This window comes from Panthera pardus, unplaced genomic scaffold, assembly GCF_024362965.1.
Source record: "Panthera pardus isolate Hobbes unplaced genomic scaffold, ASM2436296v1 HiC_scaffold_8, whole genome shotgun sequence".
NCBI classification, from domain to species: domain Eukaryota; kingdom Metazoa; phylum Chordata; class Mammalia; order Carnivora; family Felidae; genus Panthera; species Panthera pardus.
The window spans coordinates 116,237,934-116,255,738 of record NW_026527013.1 but is presented as its reverse complement, the minus strand read 5'-3'; the positions used below and the strand labels follow the sequence as shown (position 1 = coordinate 116,255,738).

At 35.0% G+C, this 17,805-nt stretch overlaps 1 protein-coding gene across 2 annotated transcripts in view; it reads right to left on the bottom strand.

The window, feature by feature from the left end:
- PALS2 (protein associated with LIN7 2, MAGUK p55 family member) overlaps nucleotides 1-17,805 on the bottom strand; it is a 67,353-nt gene that overhangs the window by 37,224 nt on the left and 12,324 nt on the right. For both annotated transcript variants that reach the window (XM_053896635.1, XM_019443621.2), the window contains exons 2-4: nucleotides 10,995-11,147; nucleotides 7,246-7,398; nucleotides 6,243-6,470 (exon numbers count right to left, since the gene is read on the bottom strand). In XM_053896635.1, coding sequence (XP_053752610.1) covers nucleotides 6,243-6,470; nucleotides 7,246-7,398; nucleotides 10,995-11,147 — 534 coding nt within the window. The remainder of the gene's footprint in view (nucleotides 1-6,242; nucleotides 6,471-7,245; nucleotides 7,399-10,994; nucleotides 11,148-17,805) is intronic.

Sequence of the window (17,805 nt, the reverse complement as noted above, 5' to 3'; positions counted from 1 at the left end):
CCTGGGTTGCTCAGTCAGGTAAGTATCTGACTCTTGGTTTCAGCTCAGGTCATGATCTCACAATTTGTGAGCTCGAGGGTTGTGTCAGGCTCTGCACTGATGGTGTGACACCTGCTTGGGATTCTCTCTTCCTCTCTTTCTGTCCCTCCACCCCCTAAAAAATAAACAAACATTTTTTAAAAACTGTAAAAGTACTGAAAAAATAAGATATCGCACAGGATTATGCTGGGCCTATGCAAATGACAATAATTAACAGGAGAAAATAAATGTATGAAATGGCTGGAGAAACAGCTCTACCATGACTCTTATGTTAAGCCAGAAGGTGGCTGGTAATTTGTTTGGGAATATGTTGTCTGAACATAGAGCAAGAGTTTCTCACACACCCTCAGTCTCAACACATATTTTCAGGTCCATATGAATTTGCAATCAGAATGAGTTACAAGGTGGTGAATGCGGCAATCATAGTTGCTATGAAGTTCACTATGACAATATCAGGATGATTAAGGATGTTATTTTTCTAAAGATTTTCCAAGTACATGACCTCATCTTATTCAGTTACATGATGCCACACACATATTTTGAAATGAGCAGGGAGGCTGGAATATATGTTTGGTTAAAAAAGCTTTGAGGGACAATTCACACTCCTATTTGGTAAATATCCATCTGTGGGCCATACACTTAAGCTTCTGTCAAAAAATTTATTTAAAAAAATCTATTAAATTACACTGTTCAGGTTAATTATTCTTAATTTACATCACACTTGATTCACTGGTTCACGCAAAACCTACTTTTGGTTATTTTATTTCTTTTAATAATGTGAAAAATAGCCTTAACTTATACTCAAAACAGAGGCTACAACCCTAAGTGGGGCTCCTGCTCTCATTCCATCCATTTGATCACTCTGGCTTGCCAGCTAGGGTAACCCTTATCCTGAGTCTTGTGCTCATTAACACCTTGCTTTCCTTTTGTATAGTTTTATTGTACATATATAGGCGTTCCTTAAACTATGCAGCTATTTTAAACATAAAAAATAGCATCACACTATAGCATAAAATCTTTTGCTATTTCCAGGCTTGTTAAGATGTTTCCAGCTGTACATACATATGAATTGCTCTAGGAATTCATTTTGATATATGTGAACACTCAACTCTGATAATGCTGAACTTTCCCCTACCCAGTGTGCTTATACCAATTTACACTGCCACTAGCAGTGTAGAAGAGATACTGTAGAATCACATGTATGTTCTTGCCAACTGAATGGTATAAAATGGTATTTTACACTGTGATTTTTAGTATCTCTTCATATGTTCACCGATACTGTGTCCTTTTACTTGATTTGTGTATGTAAATTGACAGGAACACAACTTCATACATTATCCACATTTAATGACCAGTTTCATCCACTGAATAGTCTCTCCTCACTGAAAGATACATCATCAAAGTAGTACATGTGTTACCTCTCTTTCTGAACTCTTTATTCCAGTGATCATTCTATCTGTTCCTATGCCAATAATACAATGTTACTTAATTTCTACATATGAGTAATGCCACATTCCTGCTTTTCTGCCTCAAAAGTGTCTTGGCTATTCATCTTATTAAATACCAAGAACAAGCTTATTGGAATTTGTATTGAATTTCACTGAATCTAAAAGATTTTGAGAAAAACTGCTATGTTCACAATACTGTATGAACAGGATGAACATGAACAGGATATATTTATTTAGGATGATATAATAATTCATCACAATTTGTGTGTGTGTGTGTGTGTGTGTGTGTGTGTGTGTGTGTGTGTGTGTGTAGGGGCCTTGTGAATACAGTTCACAATACTGTATTCCTGTCCACGAACAGGATATATTTATTTAGGATGATATAATAATTCATCACAATTTGTGTGTGTGTGTGTGTGTGTGTGTGTGTGTGCGTGTGTAGGGGCCTTGAATATTTTTGTTAGATTTATTCCTAGACATAAATGTGACATTCTCTGACTCTGCTGTAAACGATGTTTGTCTTAGCTACATTTCTTGATGTTTGTTGATGACATACAGAAATAGAGGTGACTTTCGTATATTAATCTTATTTTCAAATATTTTGCTAAACTCTGTTATTTCTAATAATTTATAGTCTTGGGGTGTTCTTTGCAAAAAAAAAATCATGCTACTTAAAAATACGAAGTTTTATTTTCTCCTTTCCAAATTTCTTGCTTCTATAATTTGTCTTTTTGTGCTTATGAAACTCTCAATAAAATATTAAATAGAAGTAGTGTTAGTGAACATCCTTCTCCTAGTTCTTACTTTTTTAACTAGGTAAAGACTTTATCAATCATTCTTTTAAACTTCATATTCTGGCTTCTTTGGCTTAACTAACTACAAACAAATAATGGTGTATAAGCAATAACTAAAAAGCAGAATTTAAAATACTATAGGTTTCTATACTTCAACATTATATATATTCATCCTAAACAAAAATTTTTAAAGCAGTCAAAATTATTGAAGCTTTATTATTTTTTTAAACAAATTTAGTCAATTGTTTGCCTAATTATTGGAAACCTCATCAAAACCCTGAACAAGATCACCCTTCTCCCCAATAGCAAGTGGTGCTTTTCCACCCAGCCACTGCGGTGTCCTTAAGCTTTGCAATACCACACTGGTCTAAGAAGCTGGGTGGCATTTCTGTCAGCTGCTATGTCTTGACACGGCTGGTAATGGTAAAAATGTTTGCTTCTAGAAATGTCTGAACATTAGGATTATTAAAGTAGATAACCATTCCCTAGTCTGCAAATATACTTACCTCCTTAATATCAGAGATACTGTTTATTCTTAGTTTCTTTAAGAAGAACTGAAAAATGATATCACTTATTATAACAGTTATTTGTTATGTCATCTGTTACTCTGTATACCATCCCAGGGCAGTTCTTTTTTACCACTGCATAATAATGTCTGAAGTCTGCAAGCTTCTCTTAGTTTATGATAGGTTCTTACATCTTGTTGGAGTAGAAATGAGGCTTTGTGGGGGAATGGGGTTGCACCCAAATGGTCTTAGGCACACCAGCTGAGATTTCAGTTCCTGATATTAAAGAGAATGATTCTAATATTTACCTATCCAGAATAGTATTTTATCTAGTGTTTTTTAAAAATTAAGATTAAGGAACTTCCCTCTTGTTCTCAATTTACTTATCCTTTTAAAAAACATGAATATGTATTAAATTTTATCAAATTCTGCACTGAGGTTTTTCTCTTTAAATCTGCTAATGTGCTTGGTTACACATATTGATTTCCAGTATGAAACCATCTTACCACACATGGGACAAATCCAACTTGGACATATCCTGTTATCTTTTTATACATCATGAAATTTCATTTGCTAATATTTTGTTGAAAAATTTTACATGCATATCCTTGAGTGAAATGGAACCATAATTTATTTTCTTATATTTTTGGTACCTAGCTCATGGTGGCCTCAAAGATGAATAAGAGAATTCCTGTCAGTTTGGCTTTAATGAACAAATGGAATTATGAACAGCCTTTCGGAACAAACCCATTTTACTTAAGTCGAAGAACTTCAGAATTAGCTACAACTTCTAATTCACCTTGGTCTCAAATTTAAAATTATAGATCCTCAGGCCTAATGAAAAATTTTGGATTTTTAATAAGCACCTCAAATGATTCTGATAAAAATAATCTACTGCTCATGCTTTGAAACACACCACCAGGGAGAGGGAGCTCCTGGCTTCCCTTTGCTCTCACAGCAGTTCAGAGGAAGAGTTAAGATAGGCCCACCAGGACTACATGATGAAGCTTCTATTGAAAGAGTTGAAGAGGCTAAATTCTCTTGCCTCTCCATAACTTTTCTTAGGAAAGATGACCATAGTTTGCTCAGGAGAGGCACTGGTAATGCCTTTTGTTCCAACATAATTAGTAATCATTTCCTTACTCACTTTAAACATGTTTTATTTAGCTCTCCTTTGGAAGCCTTCATATTATAGTCTCTTTTCTTTTTTATCCTAGGATAGGCCCAAGAACTGCCTCAGGCTTGGATGACCTCTCCTAACCCATTAAATCTTTTCTCCCAGTTCTAAAGGCTAGTAAAAGAGTTTGAGAAGGCATGGGATGGGGATAAATTTATGCCTAAGATGGGACTAAATATACTGGCACTTCACACTATTCAGATCAGTTCACAAGGTGCAGAATCTACAAAGGAATTTGAGCCAAAGTGCTAACATGTAACATATTAATATTATAAAAATTTATCTTGCCTGTAAAAATCCAGGACAGCCTTGGTAAACTGGGAAGATTCCTGGTTTAAACCACAGGGAGGGAAAGATAATCTTTCTAGCTATCACAACATAATAAAAATAATAAATAAATCTTAGATTCTACTTTTCCATACTACTCAGGTCCAAAAGGAAATGTGCCAGTTGAGAAATGCAGGTGGTCTGAGAGGTACTACTGATGTGAAATGTCTAATTTCAAATACCCATTTCTTTTCATGATTCTTTTCTCTGAAGACAAGGTCTCTACCTTCACCTCAACCAAAGTTCATGACAAACCTATTTATTTTCAGAAGTCAAATATACATAATAAAATCCATGACTAAATATTCTATCCTATTGAAGGAGGATGGTGGAGGAGTAGGAGGTCCCTAGGCTTGCCTTATCCTACAAATACAACTACATAACTATCAAATCATCCTAAATACACCAGAAATCTACCTGAAGAGTGGCAGAACAAATTCCACAACTAAAGGTAGAGAAGAGGCCATAGTGAAGAAGGTAGGAAGTATGGAGACAAGACCTGGAGAGAAAAGGATCCTGGCCACTGCGATGGGGAGGGAGCCATGGTCATGGAGGAGGGAAGAGACAGACAAGCACACAGGGAAGCACATGGGGAAAATGAATCCCTGGAGCAACTGGCTTGGAAAGGGAGAGCATCCAAAGTTCATGAGTTCTTGCAACCAGTGAGGCCTAAATAAAGCCTGGAGTTGTAAAGGTTAGCATGCTTACCTCTGGGAGAACTCAGAGCTATCCTATCCTTCAATGAACAATGTACAACAGGTATTTAACATGTTATCCATATATTTCAAAGAATTATATAGACTTTTAAGTTCTCATATTGAAAATAAGACCATTGGCAGCATCTTACGTAAAAACTTACAACTTCACTTACTCATGAAACAATAAATTTGTGGAATAAAGTTGAAAAATTAAAGGCATCAATCTGAAACATGGATAGATATTTCCTATGTCTATATTATCTAGGTTTGAAAGTCTCCTCAGTTCCAACACCCCACCATGACTGCCAAATATTTTTCTGCAATCACATTTTTACTTTTCTTTCTCTACAATGCTATTACACCACCACTACCTCATCATCACCATCACAACAATAGCAGCAGCTATGTGTTGAGCGCTATGTGCCAGGCACGGCTATGACAGTATGAAGTATGAATTAACTCATTTAATCCTCATAATATCTTTTGAGAAAATAAATATTATCCCTAACTACATACATGAGACAACCAAGCACGAGAGAGGCTAAGCTAGTAAGTGGCAGCATTGGTATTTGAACTCAGTATTAACTTTCCATTAGAGTTGTCTCTCACAAATCACCTCCTCACATCTCTAAAATTCTGCTTCTGGGTTACACAATATCATTTCTCTCCGTTTGGAAGTTCACTTAACATGATGAAGTTAGATGAAAAGTGTCATTAAAACGTTCCCCTGTTCAATAATCTACTTTACCTAGAAGTTAGTTATAAAAATCAGGTCAAATGTGTACAAACCACGTATTCAAGGTTTTTCTCAATTTATACCCATCCTCTCTTTCTGGCCACATTCCCAATTTAGCCCATCACATGAATACTAAGCAAGAGCTAATTGGAGCTATATCTTATCCTCTCACAGGGCCTAATACAATACCCAGAACATGACAGGTATCAAAAATGTTCGCTAGATTAATGACTAAAAGGCTTCATGATTTTTCTGATACCGAGCCATAGATTTTATAATACTAAGGTTCATAGTGCTCACAAAGACATTTCTTTATCCTTCCTTTATAATAAGATAGTGTTAATTGTTTAAAAATTTAAAAATTCAAAAATTCACTCCTGACAAATTAAGGCAATTCAGAACACGGAAATCATAGTTTTCTCTTTAGCAAAAAAAAGTAGCAAGTGGCAGTTATACCCAACAGTGTGATTAAAGAAATGAAAGTATTCTTAATATTACCAAGAATTTTATTGCTAACCTGTTGAGGAGTTATGGTATCTCTATAGCTTGGTAAAATTTTTAGGGTGACACTTCCACTAATATTTTTCAATAATTCTTGTAATTCCTTTGGATTGTTTCCAACCTCATGGCCATTGACTTCTTTAATGATGTCTCCCACATGAAGCAGACCTTGTCGATCTATCATTCCCCCATGAAGGATTCGGGCAATTACCAGGTCATTATTTTCGACCCTAAATGTTACACCCTAAAGGAAATAAAAAACAGAATTATCACTGATTTTATATTTCAGGAAGAAATCTTAAGTATTCATGAATATGTATATAAAAAAATAATACTAAAAGTAGATGAGTGAATTGTTCCCATTTTTTCCGATGTTCTCTCCTCTCCCAATATCCTATTTTCTTAAATATTTTTTTAATGTTTACTTATTTTTGAGAGAGAGAGAGAGAGAGAGAGAGCGAGAGAGCATGAGTACATGAGTGGAGGAGGGGCAAAGAGAGAGGGAGACACAGAAGCCAAAGCAGGCTCCAGGCTCTGAGCTGTCAGCACAGAGCCAGATGTGGGGTTTGAACTCACGAACTGTGAGATCATGACCTGAGCTCAAGTCAAACACTTAACCAACTGAGCCACCCAGGCGCCCCAATACCTTCACTTTTTAATAACTTTCTTCTGTATTTTGATACTATAATTAGCAAGCAACTTGAGTTCATTTCTTCAAAGGGTATAGGAAGAAATGGAGTATCGTTATCTCCTGTAATTTTTGCTGCCCATTAGCAAACTTCTGGCCTCTATTCAGTTTCACTTTTTTTTTGTTGTTGTTTAATTTTGTATGCTATATTAAGTTGAGAGAGCATCAGTTGTGTATTTATATACAAGCCAAAAAACACTGATAAAACAGATAAACATGAATTAAAATTTTCATAGTAATACAAATTAGGAAAAAGAAAAAAATGAGATAGTGAATAAGCCACAAATATGTCAGATTTCAAATTTTAAAAGGCATTGATATATCTACTCACCAATGGCTCCCCAGCTCTTTTGTGAATACCAAGAATACGAATGGCATCTACTGGTAATAACTGATTATTGATAGAAGAATTATTCATTTCTGGGCTTGATGGAGGTGAATCATAACATTTTGATGCCACAATATCATGGGCCTCCAAGAGTGACTATAAGGATTCAAAACAGCCTGTGGTTATTGGTTATTGATGGAATAAGTTATTAAAAAATAAAGAGTTAATTATCCCAGTGGAGTGCTAAAATATTCCAAGGCACACATTATTAAATTCTAAAATATGAGTTAAATCAAAGTCAACAGAACCTTTTAAAGAAATATAAATAGTTTCAGTAACATAAATAGTATTATATTCCTTGCTTTAAAAGATTTGGAGAGATTGATAGGGTTTTATGATTTTTTTTTAAAAAAATGTTCAGAGGAAACTGAACCTAGTTTTCAAAGTGAGGTGCACTGAAGGCACTGGCTTTCACTGCTGCCATTGTCATCAGCAATATCATCATTCAGTATTTATCATCAATCCCTGTTTATTAGGTATCATACAAATTCAAATGGTACAGACCCTCACTTTTACTCTAAAATTATTATATTAATTCTTTACATGTACAAAATGTCTGCTAAAAAGATATCCAATAGAAAATGGATAAATATTTGCATATCAGTGATGAGATGTTCTATTACTGAGAAAGCCTTAGTCTGTAAAACATGTATTTTAAGGGAAAAAAAAACTAATGAGCTAGTAATGGTCCTAAATATAATTTTACTCCTACATTTACTATGTGCTATCATAAAGGATGACTTTGATCTAGCTTTCTAGGAATTTCTTACAATTTTTTGTGTATTTATTTTAGTTTTTCATTTATACTATAATTGTGTATACCCAACATAAAACTGAGCTAAAAAGTTATTTTTTTGAGTGGATGCAATGCAAGTTCAAAGACAAATCAAAATAGAAAGAAGGAAGAAAATGTCAACAGATTCAGAATAGAAGCAATCAAGATATGAGTTTAATTGGTAATTTCTGGTCATTTCATGAAAATATGCTGTAAGTGACTAAAGAAAATTTCCAAAAGAAAAATTCACTAATCCACATGTAAAGATTATTCTTATAAAAGCTAGAAGGTGCTGAAACCTCTAACCTGGGCTGTTTAGTTTTCATCCTATGCCCTCTTCTTAGGTAATATTATCTACTCCTGTGACTGCACCACTACTCATACATTGATAACTTCCAGAACTCTCATGAGCTTCAGATTCATAGACTAAAAATTTGTCCACAACTAGACAAAGTCATGATAACCTCAAAATCAAAAAGAGTAAGGACTGTAGAATATTGAAACATACTGAATTAATGAAAAATCCGTAACTGCACAATCCTATTTCAAAAACAGAAGTACTGAAAAACTCATCTGTTACCATTCGAGACTGCTATTTTAAACAATTCTTTACTTTGAAAATTGGTGAAGGGAAGGATCAGGCACTTCTCTTTTATGAAATGCATTATGTGATAAGTAAATAACCCAGTTGAAAAGGAAACACTCTACTCTTTATACAAGAATACCAGCTATAAAATATAAAATGAGTGAAACAGAAAAATGTCATTTTGAAGCCTCTAATGAAAATACTGATTCAGGCAAGCATTAATTTGTGTTGATAAGTAGATAAATGGTTGGATAAGAAATAGCATTTCTATAATGCTAGAATAATAACACACTAGATTATGTCCTAGTGAAGAATATTTCAAAAGAAGGATTAGACTGTCTTTGCCTTTAATCAAGGGACCAATCTCAGCATTAATAATGGTGGGCTAACTAGGTGTCACACATCTTCTGATGTAGTTTAATTCATGTTGCATCACATCACTAATGATGCATTCTAATTCCAAATAATTAACTTGAATCATCAACCTTTTAGAACTTCTATTTACAGGAAATAGAAGGGAAAACTAAGCAACACAGCAAAGAGACTACCAGACTCATCCAGACAGTGGGATATTCTGGAGGGCAGTGGCCTGGTCTCTTAAGAGGTCAACATCATAATCAAGGGAGAATAGATGGTCCAATCAAATGCCAAACATGGGTCTAGGTTGGAAACCCATAAATACAAACCAGCTGTAAAGAATATTTTGTTGTCAAATGGAGATGAATAGGATATGCATATTACATGAGATAAAGATTCACTGAAATGGAAAAGTGGAAATTAATGACAGGAAAAAAAAAGGTAAGTTACAAAATACCTTGTGCCAAAGGATCTCAATCACTAAAGAAAAAAATACGTATGTATATGCACAGAAAAAGTATGGAGGAATATGCACTAGAATAGTACAGTAGTGTTCTGGGTACTAAGAATGCAATGTCTTAATTTAAAAATTTTTGCTTGTATTTTCTAATTATATTTATTGAACTTTATATAAATTCATATACTTATTAAATTTTATATATTTATGAAAAACATATAGCATGCCTGAAAGCTCTACCAGATGCTTGAGATATCACAAACTTAACATGGCCAGTTACCTTAACATTAACATATCAGTTTCTTCTAGAGTGTTCCTCATCTCAGTGAGGGCCACCAATTATTTTTCAGAAATCTTACCCTTGTCAACTTCCCACATCCCTCTTCTGCAACTACACCACATGTAATCAATCACCAAGTCCTGTTGATTTTATGGGTTAAAACTTGAAAATCCTTACATACTCCTCTTTTTTCCCCCCTCATGGTTTCCCACTGTTCTCAGGATAAGGTCCAAATAGTTCACTCTGACTTATAAGACCTTAATCAACTAGTACCAACATAAGATGTCTCCAAAAACTGTCCTTTTTTTTTTTTTTTTTTTTTTTTTTTGTACTTAAGATCCTGATTCATGGAGAAATCATTTCACTATCAACCTTCATATTTTGCAGCCACATTGTTGAAGGGTCATATAAAGTTCCTGAGAAAAACCAAAGGGGTTTTGCCATTTGATTTTCAATGTTAAGATTTACAGCGAAAGCAGGTGACACTTTATTCTTCTATCCCAGCACCACTTATTGAACGGTCCATTCTTTCTCCCCTAAAATGCAGTATCTCTGTCATAAATCAAGCTGCCGTATATATGTGGATATATTTCTGGGATTTTTATTCTCTTCTATTCATTTATTTTTCGAACACTGTCTCAATACCACACTTAATTATGGGTTTATAAGAAACCTCCCCGCCCCCTTCCCTTTCTCTTCTGAAACTGACTCTTTGTTAAACAGGTTAACTCTTCACTGATACAGGCCAATGCTTCAATTGTATTTATTTTTTTGCACCTGTGGAGGATATGCTATGGATAAGTTTCTATTCTTACACAGTCCTCTCTTATTCCAAGGTCATCGATTGCATCTCAGTCGCAGAAGCAATACTGCAACAGCTTTAACAAGGAAGGCTGTGAAACTGGTAGTGAGGAATAAAAATCCATTATCACAGTAAGAAAAACATCTTCAGCATACGTTCTGATGGTGAATCAAGGCTGGTTTTAATTACACAAAGGAAAATCCATTCTGATGTCTTTTTGCTATACATTTATGTACTGTGTTTTAGTTATGTGTGTCTGTTTTTGTATCCTCAGTATATCAGGGTAGTAAAATACCTAAGTTGGAATTCACATATTTACAAAATATGGCTCTAAAAAATCTTAAATATATCACCTTAAGCTGGAACTTAACTATTAAAAGAGAATACTTTGGGAATACAGGGGACTTGGGAAAAAGAATAATAGGCAAAGTTTACCTGGAAGTGAGGCTCTTTGAGTATACCAACCAGTTCTGCCACATTTTCATCCACATTTATTAAAGGAGTGATATCTTCAAGAATTTCATTGACTAATTCTAAGTTATTGTCACTGACAGCTTCTAGTTTTGAATCTTCTAGCCTCTCATGAGCCTGAAAAGATAACCGTATATTAAAGTCATAACACACATTGTCTTGCTCCAGACCATGGTTTTCTTCTTGATTTTTTTCAAAAAGAATGTTTTAAAAAATGTTATTCCAAGGTTTGGTTCATTGAAACCAAATTTAATAGTCCAATCAGAGGCAATATATAGATTCTATAGTAAATGTTATCATGCAGTATAATAAATCTTGGCTTCTATTCCTAACCTAAAAGTCATGGAAAACTTTTTTTAATTAAACCATGAAAAACTGAGGAGGTATGGGGAGCCTGGGTGGCTCAATCCATTGAGCATCCACCTGTGGCTCAGGTCACGATCTCATGGTTCATGAGTTCCAGCCATGTGTCGGGCTCTGTGCTGAAAGCTCAAAGCTTGGAGCCTGCCTCAGATTCTGTGTCTCCCTCTCTCTCTGCCCCTCCCCCACTCCTGTTTTCTTTCTCTCTCTCTCTCTCTCTCTCTCTCTCAAATAAACATTAAAAAAATTTTTTTTTTAATTTTTTAAAAAAAGGAAAAAGAAAAAACTGAACAGGTCAAATGACAATTTAAAAAACATTTTCTAGCCAATATAAATTCCTCATGACCTTCTTATCTAGGCTCAAACTCTAGATGATACTACATATGCTTTATGAAAATAAATTATAAATAAAAACAAAAAAATAGGAATATAATCATTATATGGACTGCCATTAAAAAATAATAAAAACCATTCTGGGAGCACCAGAATCCTAAAGCTACCATTTTCCAACTTTGAAAATCAGCAAAATAGTGTCAATTCAGGGAAGGTAGCTCTTGAACTGGACCTTGAAAGACTGTATGATTTTGTTAGGGGAGTGACCCTCTCATATTTCTGTATTAAGTTGCCTTTTTTTTTTTTTTTTTTTTTTAATCTCACAATCTTTTCCTTGCAAAATGGACTGTGAATCACACTGTCACAGAAAATAAGTAGGTTTCAATAGTGAGGGTAAAGCAGAGTTTTAAATTCAAACTGGAGGGGCACCTGGAATGCTCAGTCAGATGAGCCTCTGACTCTTTATTTCAGCTCAGGTCACGATCCCAGGGTCTTGGGATCAAGCCCTCGCTGGGCTCCACGCTACGCCTGGAGCCTGCTTAAGATTCTCTCATCGTCTCTCCCTCCTTCCCTAGCCTTACTCCCTCTGACCCCCTCCCCTGCTTACAGGCTTGCAAAATCGCTTTCTTAAAAAAAAAAAAAAAAAAAAAAAAAAAATTCAAACTGGAAATGAATGCTAAATATTCTCTATTTTTTAAAAATGTTTATTTATTTTGAGACAGAAAGAGTGAGTAGGGGAGGTGCAGGAGAAGGAGAGAGAAAGCATCCCAAACAGGCTCTGCGTCATCAACACAGAGCCCAGTGTAGGGCTCAAACCCACAAACTGAAATCATGACCTGAGCCGAAACCAAGAGTCAGATGCTCAACAGACTGAGCCACCCAGGTGCCCGACATTCTCTCTCTTTTAACTGCTCTTTGTTTTTCTGATAAATGGTTGCTGTCTGATTTTGAAGACAAAGCAGAGCATAACTGTTAAGATTTAATGTATAAATGAAACGATGTAAGATCACAAACCTTATATTTAATATTTTAAGATCAATTTCTCTAAGTACTCAGGAAAAATCCAAGTTTCAAGTGGTAACAGTATCAGTTAAACTTTATCTGCACCTATAATACTTCAGCTGTTATTTTTACCACAGAGTGGATCCTTCAAAGACAAATACAGATTCTAATTTTTAAAATGCAATTTTTTTCATTTAAATGTATTTCCTCTAAGTGACTTACAAGAGTGAAGTAAGAGCTTAAGTAGAAGAGGCGGACATATATTAAGCAACATTTCTAAGAAATACCTCAGAAGAAGAAATTTAAGTCATATGAAGACAGAAGAAATTATAACTGTTATTAAACGAAGAAAAATGTCAAAAGACCAAGTGTAATTTAGAGAAAGCAGTTTCTATTACATTTGGATAAGAAAAAAATAGATAAAAAAATTAAGATTAGAAAACGTCACAAAGAATGAAATGGATAAATTTGTAATTTTCTGAAAGCATAACACAAGCCTAATAAGGATAAGATGATGAGGACACTCAATATGTATCATAAAATGATTATCACCATTGGAAAAAAACTAAAATAACAGACATAACTAGCTAACTCTTACAAAACAAACTAGACTTGCTTATTACTTTAATACAAATATTCGCTGTTAACAAATACTGAATTTAGCATCATTAACCTTGCTAACCTTGTTTAACCTCTTATGGTAGTATAAGAAAGTTTAAGCAAAAAAAAGGAAAGAAGCTTAACATTTATTGAGGGCTGTGTGTGTGTGTGTGTGTGTGTGTGTGTGTGAGGGAGGGAGGAAGAGAGAGAGACACCATGTTTTCAGTGCTGTGTGAGTGAATGAGTGTGTGTATATGTGTATATCAAACAAAGATAGATGTGTTATTATCTTCACCTTATAAACACTCATGCAAAGTAAGATAAAGTGATTTGCTTGAATTCATACTACTGGTAAGTGGCAGTCAGGTAGTCTAATACCAAGGCATATCTGACTTGATCACTATATAGACAGCCACTGTGGTTAATTATTCCATCTACTATATGATGTATCATTCTAACTCATTTTAACTGTGTGAGATATGCTCTCATTGACTGCTAGTTGAGTTGCTGCTTCTTGGCATGTTTTTCTAGTCCAGATGTGGTGTTAATTATGTTCTAGTACATCTGTCCTCATAGTTATTTTATACTCCTATGGTTCAGAATAAAACCCACCCCTTCAACCTGTACCCTTTGTGCTCCAAATAAGAGGTATAAAAACACCACCTATTTCTCCAGGAAAACAGATAATGACTGGCTTACAGTTTTCAGGTAGTAAGTCAGTATATTTTCTATAACATTCTATGATTATGTAACATTATCAATTCAAGACACTGGGACAAGTAAAGAAACCAAAATGATCACTGACTTGAGAACTCTAATAAACCCTTCATTTCTATGTTCATCTACCTTACTGCTCCCAAATTGGGTGAGGACACATGGGAATGTGGAAAGACCCACAAGAAAGAGGAAGTAAGTAGGAGGGCAGAATTATGTTATAAAAACAAACATACCTGAAGGTTTTTTCACATGAACTGCACAGACTGGTTCTGTAGTAGGAAAAGAATATCACCACACAATACAGAAATTCTCAGAAAAAAGCTTTTTAGTGAAACTGTAGCTGTAATTATATTAACACAGAAAGCCAATTTCTTAAAAAATATTTTCATAATGTTTATTTTTGAGAGAGAGCACAAGTGGTGGAGGGGCAGAGAGAGAGGGAGACAGAGATGTGAAGTGGTTCTCCGCTGACAGCAGTGAGCACAGTGCAGAGCTTGAACCCATGAACTGCAAGACCATGACCTGAGCCGAAGTCAGATGCTCAACCAACTAAGCCACCCAGGCACCCCGGAAAGCTCATTTCTGAAATACAGTTGGGGCTATCAAGATCAACTTTAGTTTTTCCAAGAAAGCAAGTGTAGGTCCATATTTGTTAACTACGTAGATTTTTAAGCTCTAAGATACTGTTGAAAGAAGCTGGGACCTCTATTCGTTTTAAAGTCAGAATATATTTACTAGCTTTTAAGAGGCAAGTACCAACTTGAATTTAACTAATCCAACCAACCAAAAAAAAAAAAAAGGAAATACTAAAAACTGACCAGAAGGACAGATGAATCATTAGCTATTTGAATAAATGGGTCTTGTTTCCTTTAAGAAAAAGCATTATTAGAAAGCTAGCATAATTGGGGCACCCAGGTGGCTCAGGTCATGATCTCACTGTTCGTGGGTTCAAGCCCCACGATGGGCTCTGTGCTGACAGCTCAGAGCCTGGAGCCTGCTTTGGATTCTGTGTCTCCCTCTCTCTCTGTTTCCCCCTGCTTGTGCTCTCAAAAATAAAGATTGAAGGGGTGCCTGGGTGGCTCAGTCGGTTAAGCGTCTGACTTCAGCTCGGATCACGATCTTGCAGTTCTTGGGTTGGAGCCCCATGAGGGGCTCTGTGCTGACAGTTCAGGGCCTATAGCCTGCTTCGGATTCTGTGTCTCCCTCTCTCTCTGCCCCTCACTGCTCACACACACACACACACACACACACACACTCTCTCTCTCTCTCTCAAAAATAAACATTAAAAATTAAAAAAGATTAAAAAAAAGAAAAAAAACGAGCATAACTTAATAAAAATATATTCCACTTGCCACAAGGGTTGAAAGAACATGCCACAACTGGCTTTGTAGAACACTTGGAGCTGACACAAATATGGCCTAATCTACCTGGTAGGTCCAGTTCTGAGAAACCTATTCACCACTGTATCTTAGAAAAATGACCTACAGAGAGGAAAGAGTTCTTTCAGGACTTTTAGGTATTTTATATTGGCATAGTCTAACCATGCTTGCAAGCAAATAATAATAATAACAATAATAAAAAAAAGTCTAACAGAAGCTGTGGGCTATAATAAAGAGACAAATACTACTATTTATTATATTGTATCTAATACTATTATCATTTTGTGTAGTAACCTTTTCTCCCTTAAAAGCAAGGACCAAAATACCATAAAATTTTTAAAATGTTTATTTATATTTTTAGGAGAGAGAGAGAGCGAGCGAGCACGTGCACATGCATGCACAAGGTGGGGGAGAGACAGAGGGAGAGGAAGACAGAGGATCTGGAGCAGGCTCCATGCTGTGAGCGCAGAGCCCAAAACAAGGCTTGAACCCACGAACCATGAGATCCTGACAGCCGAAGTCAGATGTTTAACTGAGCCACCCATGTGCCCCATAAATTTTGTTTCTATCTTCTTTGAATGTGGCTAAGTACTTGGTAGTTGCTCATTAAATATTTCCTGAAAAAGCTAAGTACATGAGAAATAAGTTTGGCTGTGGTCAAAGAGTTATCCTCTTCTATACTAGACATTTAGGACAAGAAAAATCAAGAGAAGCCCAAAAATGGTCAAAAATAAATAAGAATTTGAGCAGAAAGTAGAAATGAGAATAGAAAGCAATTTCTAATTTGCTTCTGCATACATTATATCAAAGAGAATGAGATTTGTTTTGAACAACAAAGATGAAATAAGTATAAATAAATTAGAACTGAATTCTCTAATGAGTAAAGAACTTGTCAGAAATTTAGTTAACCAAAGAGGTCAAATTCTTACGTTAGATAAATTGTATATCAAAGTACTCAGGGAGCTTCTAAATAACATTGCTGAGCCATTCTTAGAGGTATCTGTAGAATCAGGAGAACCACACAGATGTCAAAAAACTAGAAATGGGAATCTGTTATGCTTTTAAAAATGAGAAAAACCGTTTTTGTTTTTTTTTTTTAAAGCTTGGCTTTAACAGTATTCAGAGAAAATATAAAAGATACTTTTTATAATCTTTGAGTGGGAAAGACCTTTCTAACTTATGTTGCAAAATCTGGAAAAGCCATAAATTAAGCAAAAAAGGCCCAATAAAATTAACATTTAAAATTTCAAATTTCTTGTTAAAAATTAGCAAAGTCAAAAAACAAGTGAAAAACTAGGGTTAAAATACTTACAAATCATAATATAGACAAAGGGTTAATTTCCTTATATATAAAGGACTTCTACAAACCAATAAGAAAAAGATCAACACATTAAGAGAAATAAGCAAATAATATGAAAAATTCACAGAAAAGGAAATTCAAACTCTTAAACATATGAAAAGATGCACAGCCACATTCATGAGAAGTATAAGCAAATTATAATACGATATTCTTTTTTTTTTTTATCAGATTGGCAAAGATAAAAATTCTGGTAACATACCATGTTAGTGAGAATAGGGTAGAAGACAGACACTCTCACACATTTTTTTTCCCCCTGGTGGGAACATACTAGTGTGCAGAGTACACATTTATCTCAAGCTCACATGGATCATTTCCCAAGACAGACCACAGTAAGGGCCATAAAACGCATCTTAAAAAGTTTATAAGAATAAAAATTATATAGAGTATACTCTCAGACCACAATGGGATTAAATCGAAACTCAGTAATAGAAAAACAGCCAGAAACCCATGAAACACTTGGAGACAAAGCAACACATTTTTTTTTAATGTTTATTCATTTTTAAGAGACAGAGACAGAGCGCAATTGGGGGTGGGGCAGAAAGGGAGGGAGACACAGAATCTGAAGCAGCCTCCAGTCTCTGAGCTGTCAGTACAGAGCCTGATGTGGGGCTCGAACTCACAAACCATGAGATCATGACCTGAGCTGAGATCAGATGCTTAACTGACTGAGCCACCCAGGTCCCCCAAAGCAACACATTTCTGATAATACACAGGTCCAAGAAGTCTTAAGAAAAATTTACAAATGTATCAACCAATGAAAATAAAACTTACCAAATTTGGGGGGATGCAGCAAAGGCCATATTTAAAGAGAAATTTATAGCAGTGAATGCATAGTTAGGAAAGAAAAAAGACCTAAAATCAATAATCTAAACATCCACCTTACAATATAACTCAAAAAAGAGCAAATTAAATACAAAGTAGAAGAAAAGAAAAATTTAAAGCACAAATCAATCAACTGAAAAGAGAAAATCAATAAAAGTTAATGAAACCAAAAGCTGGTTCTTTGAAAAGATTAAAATTCCAG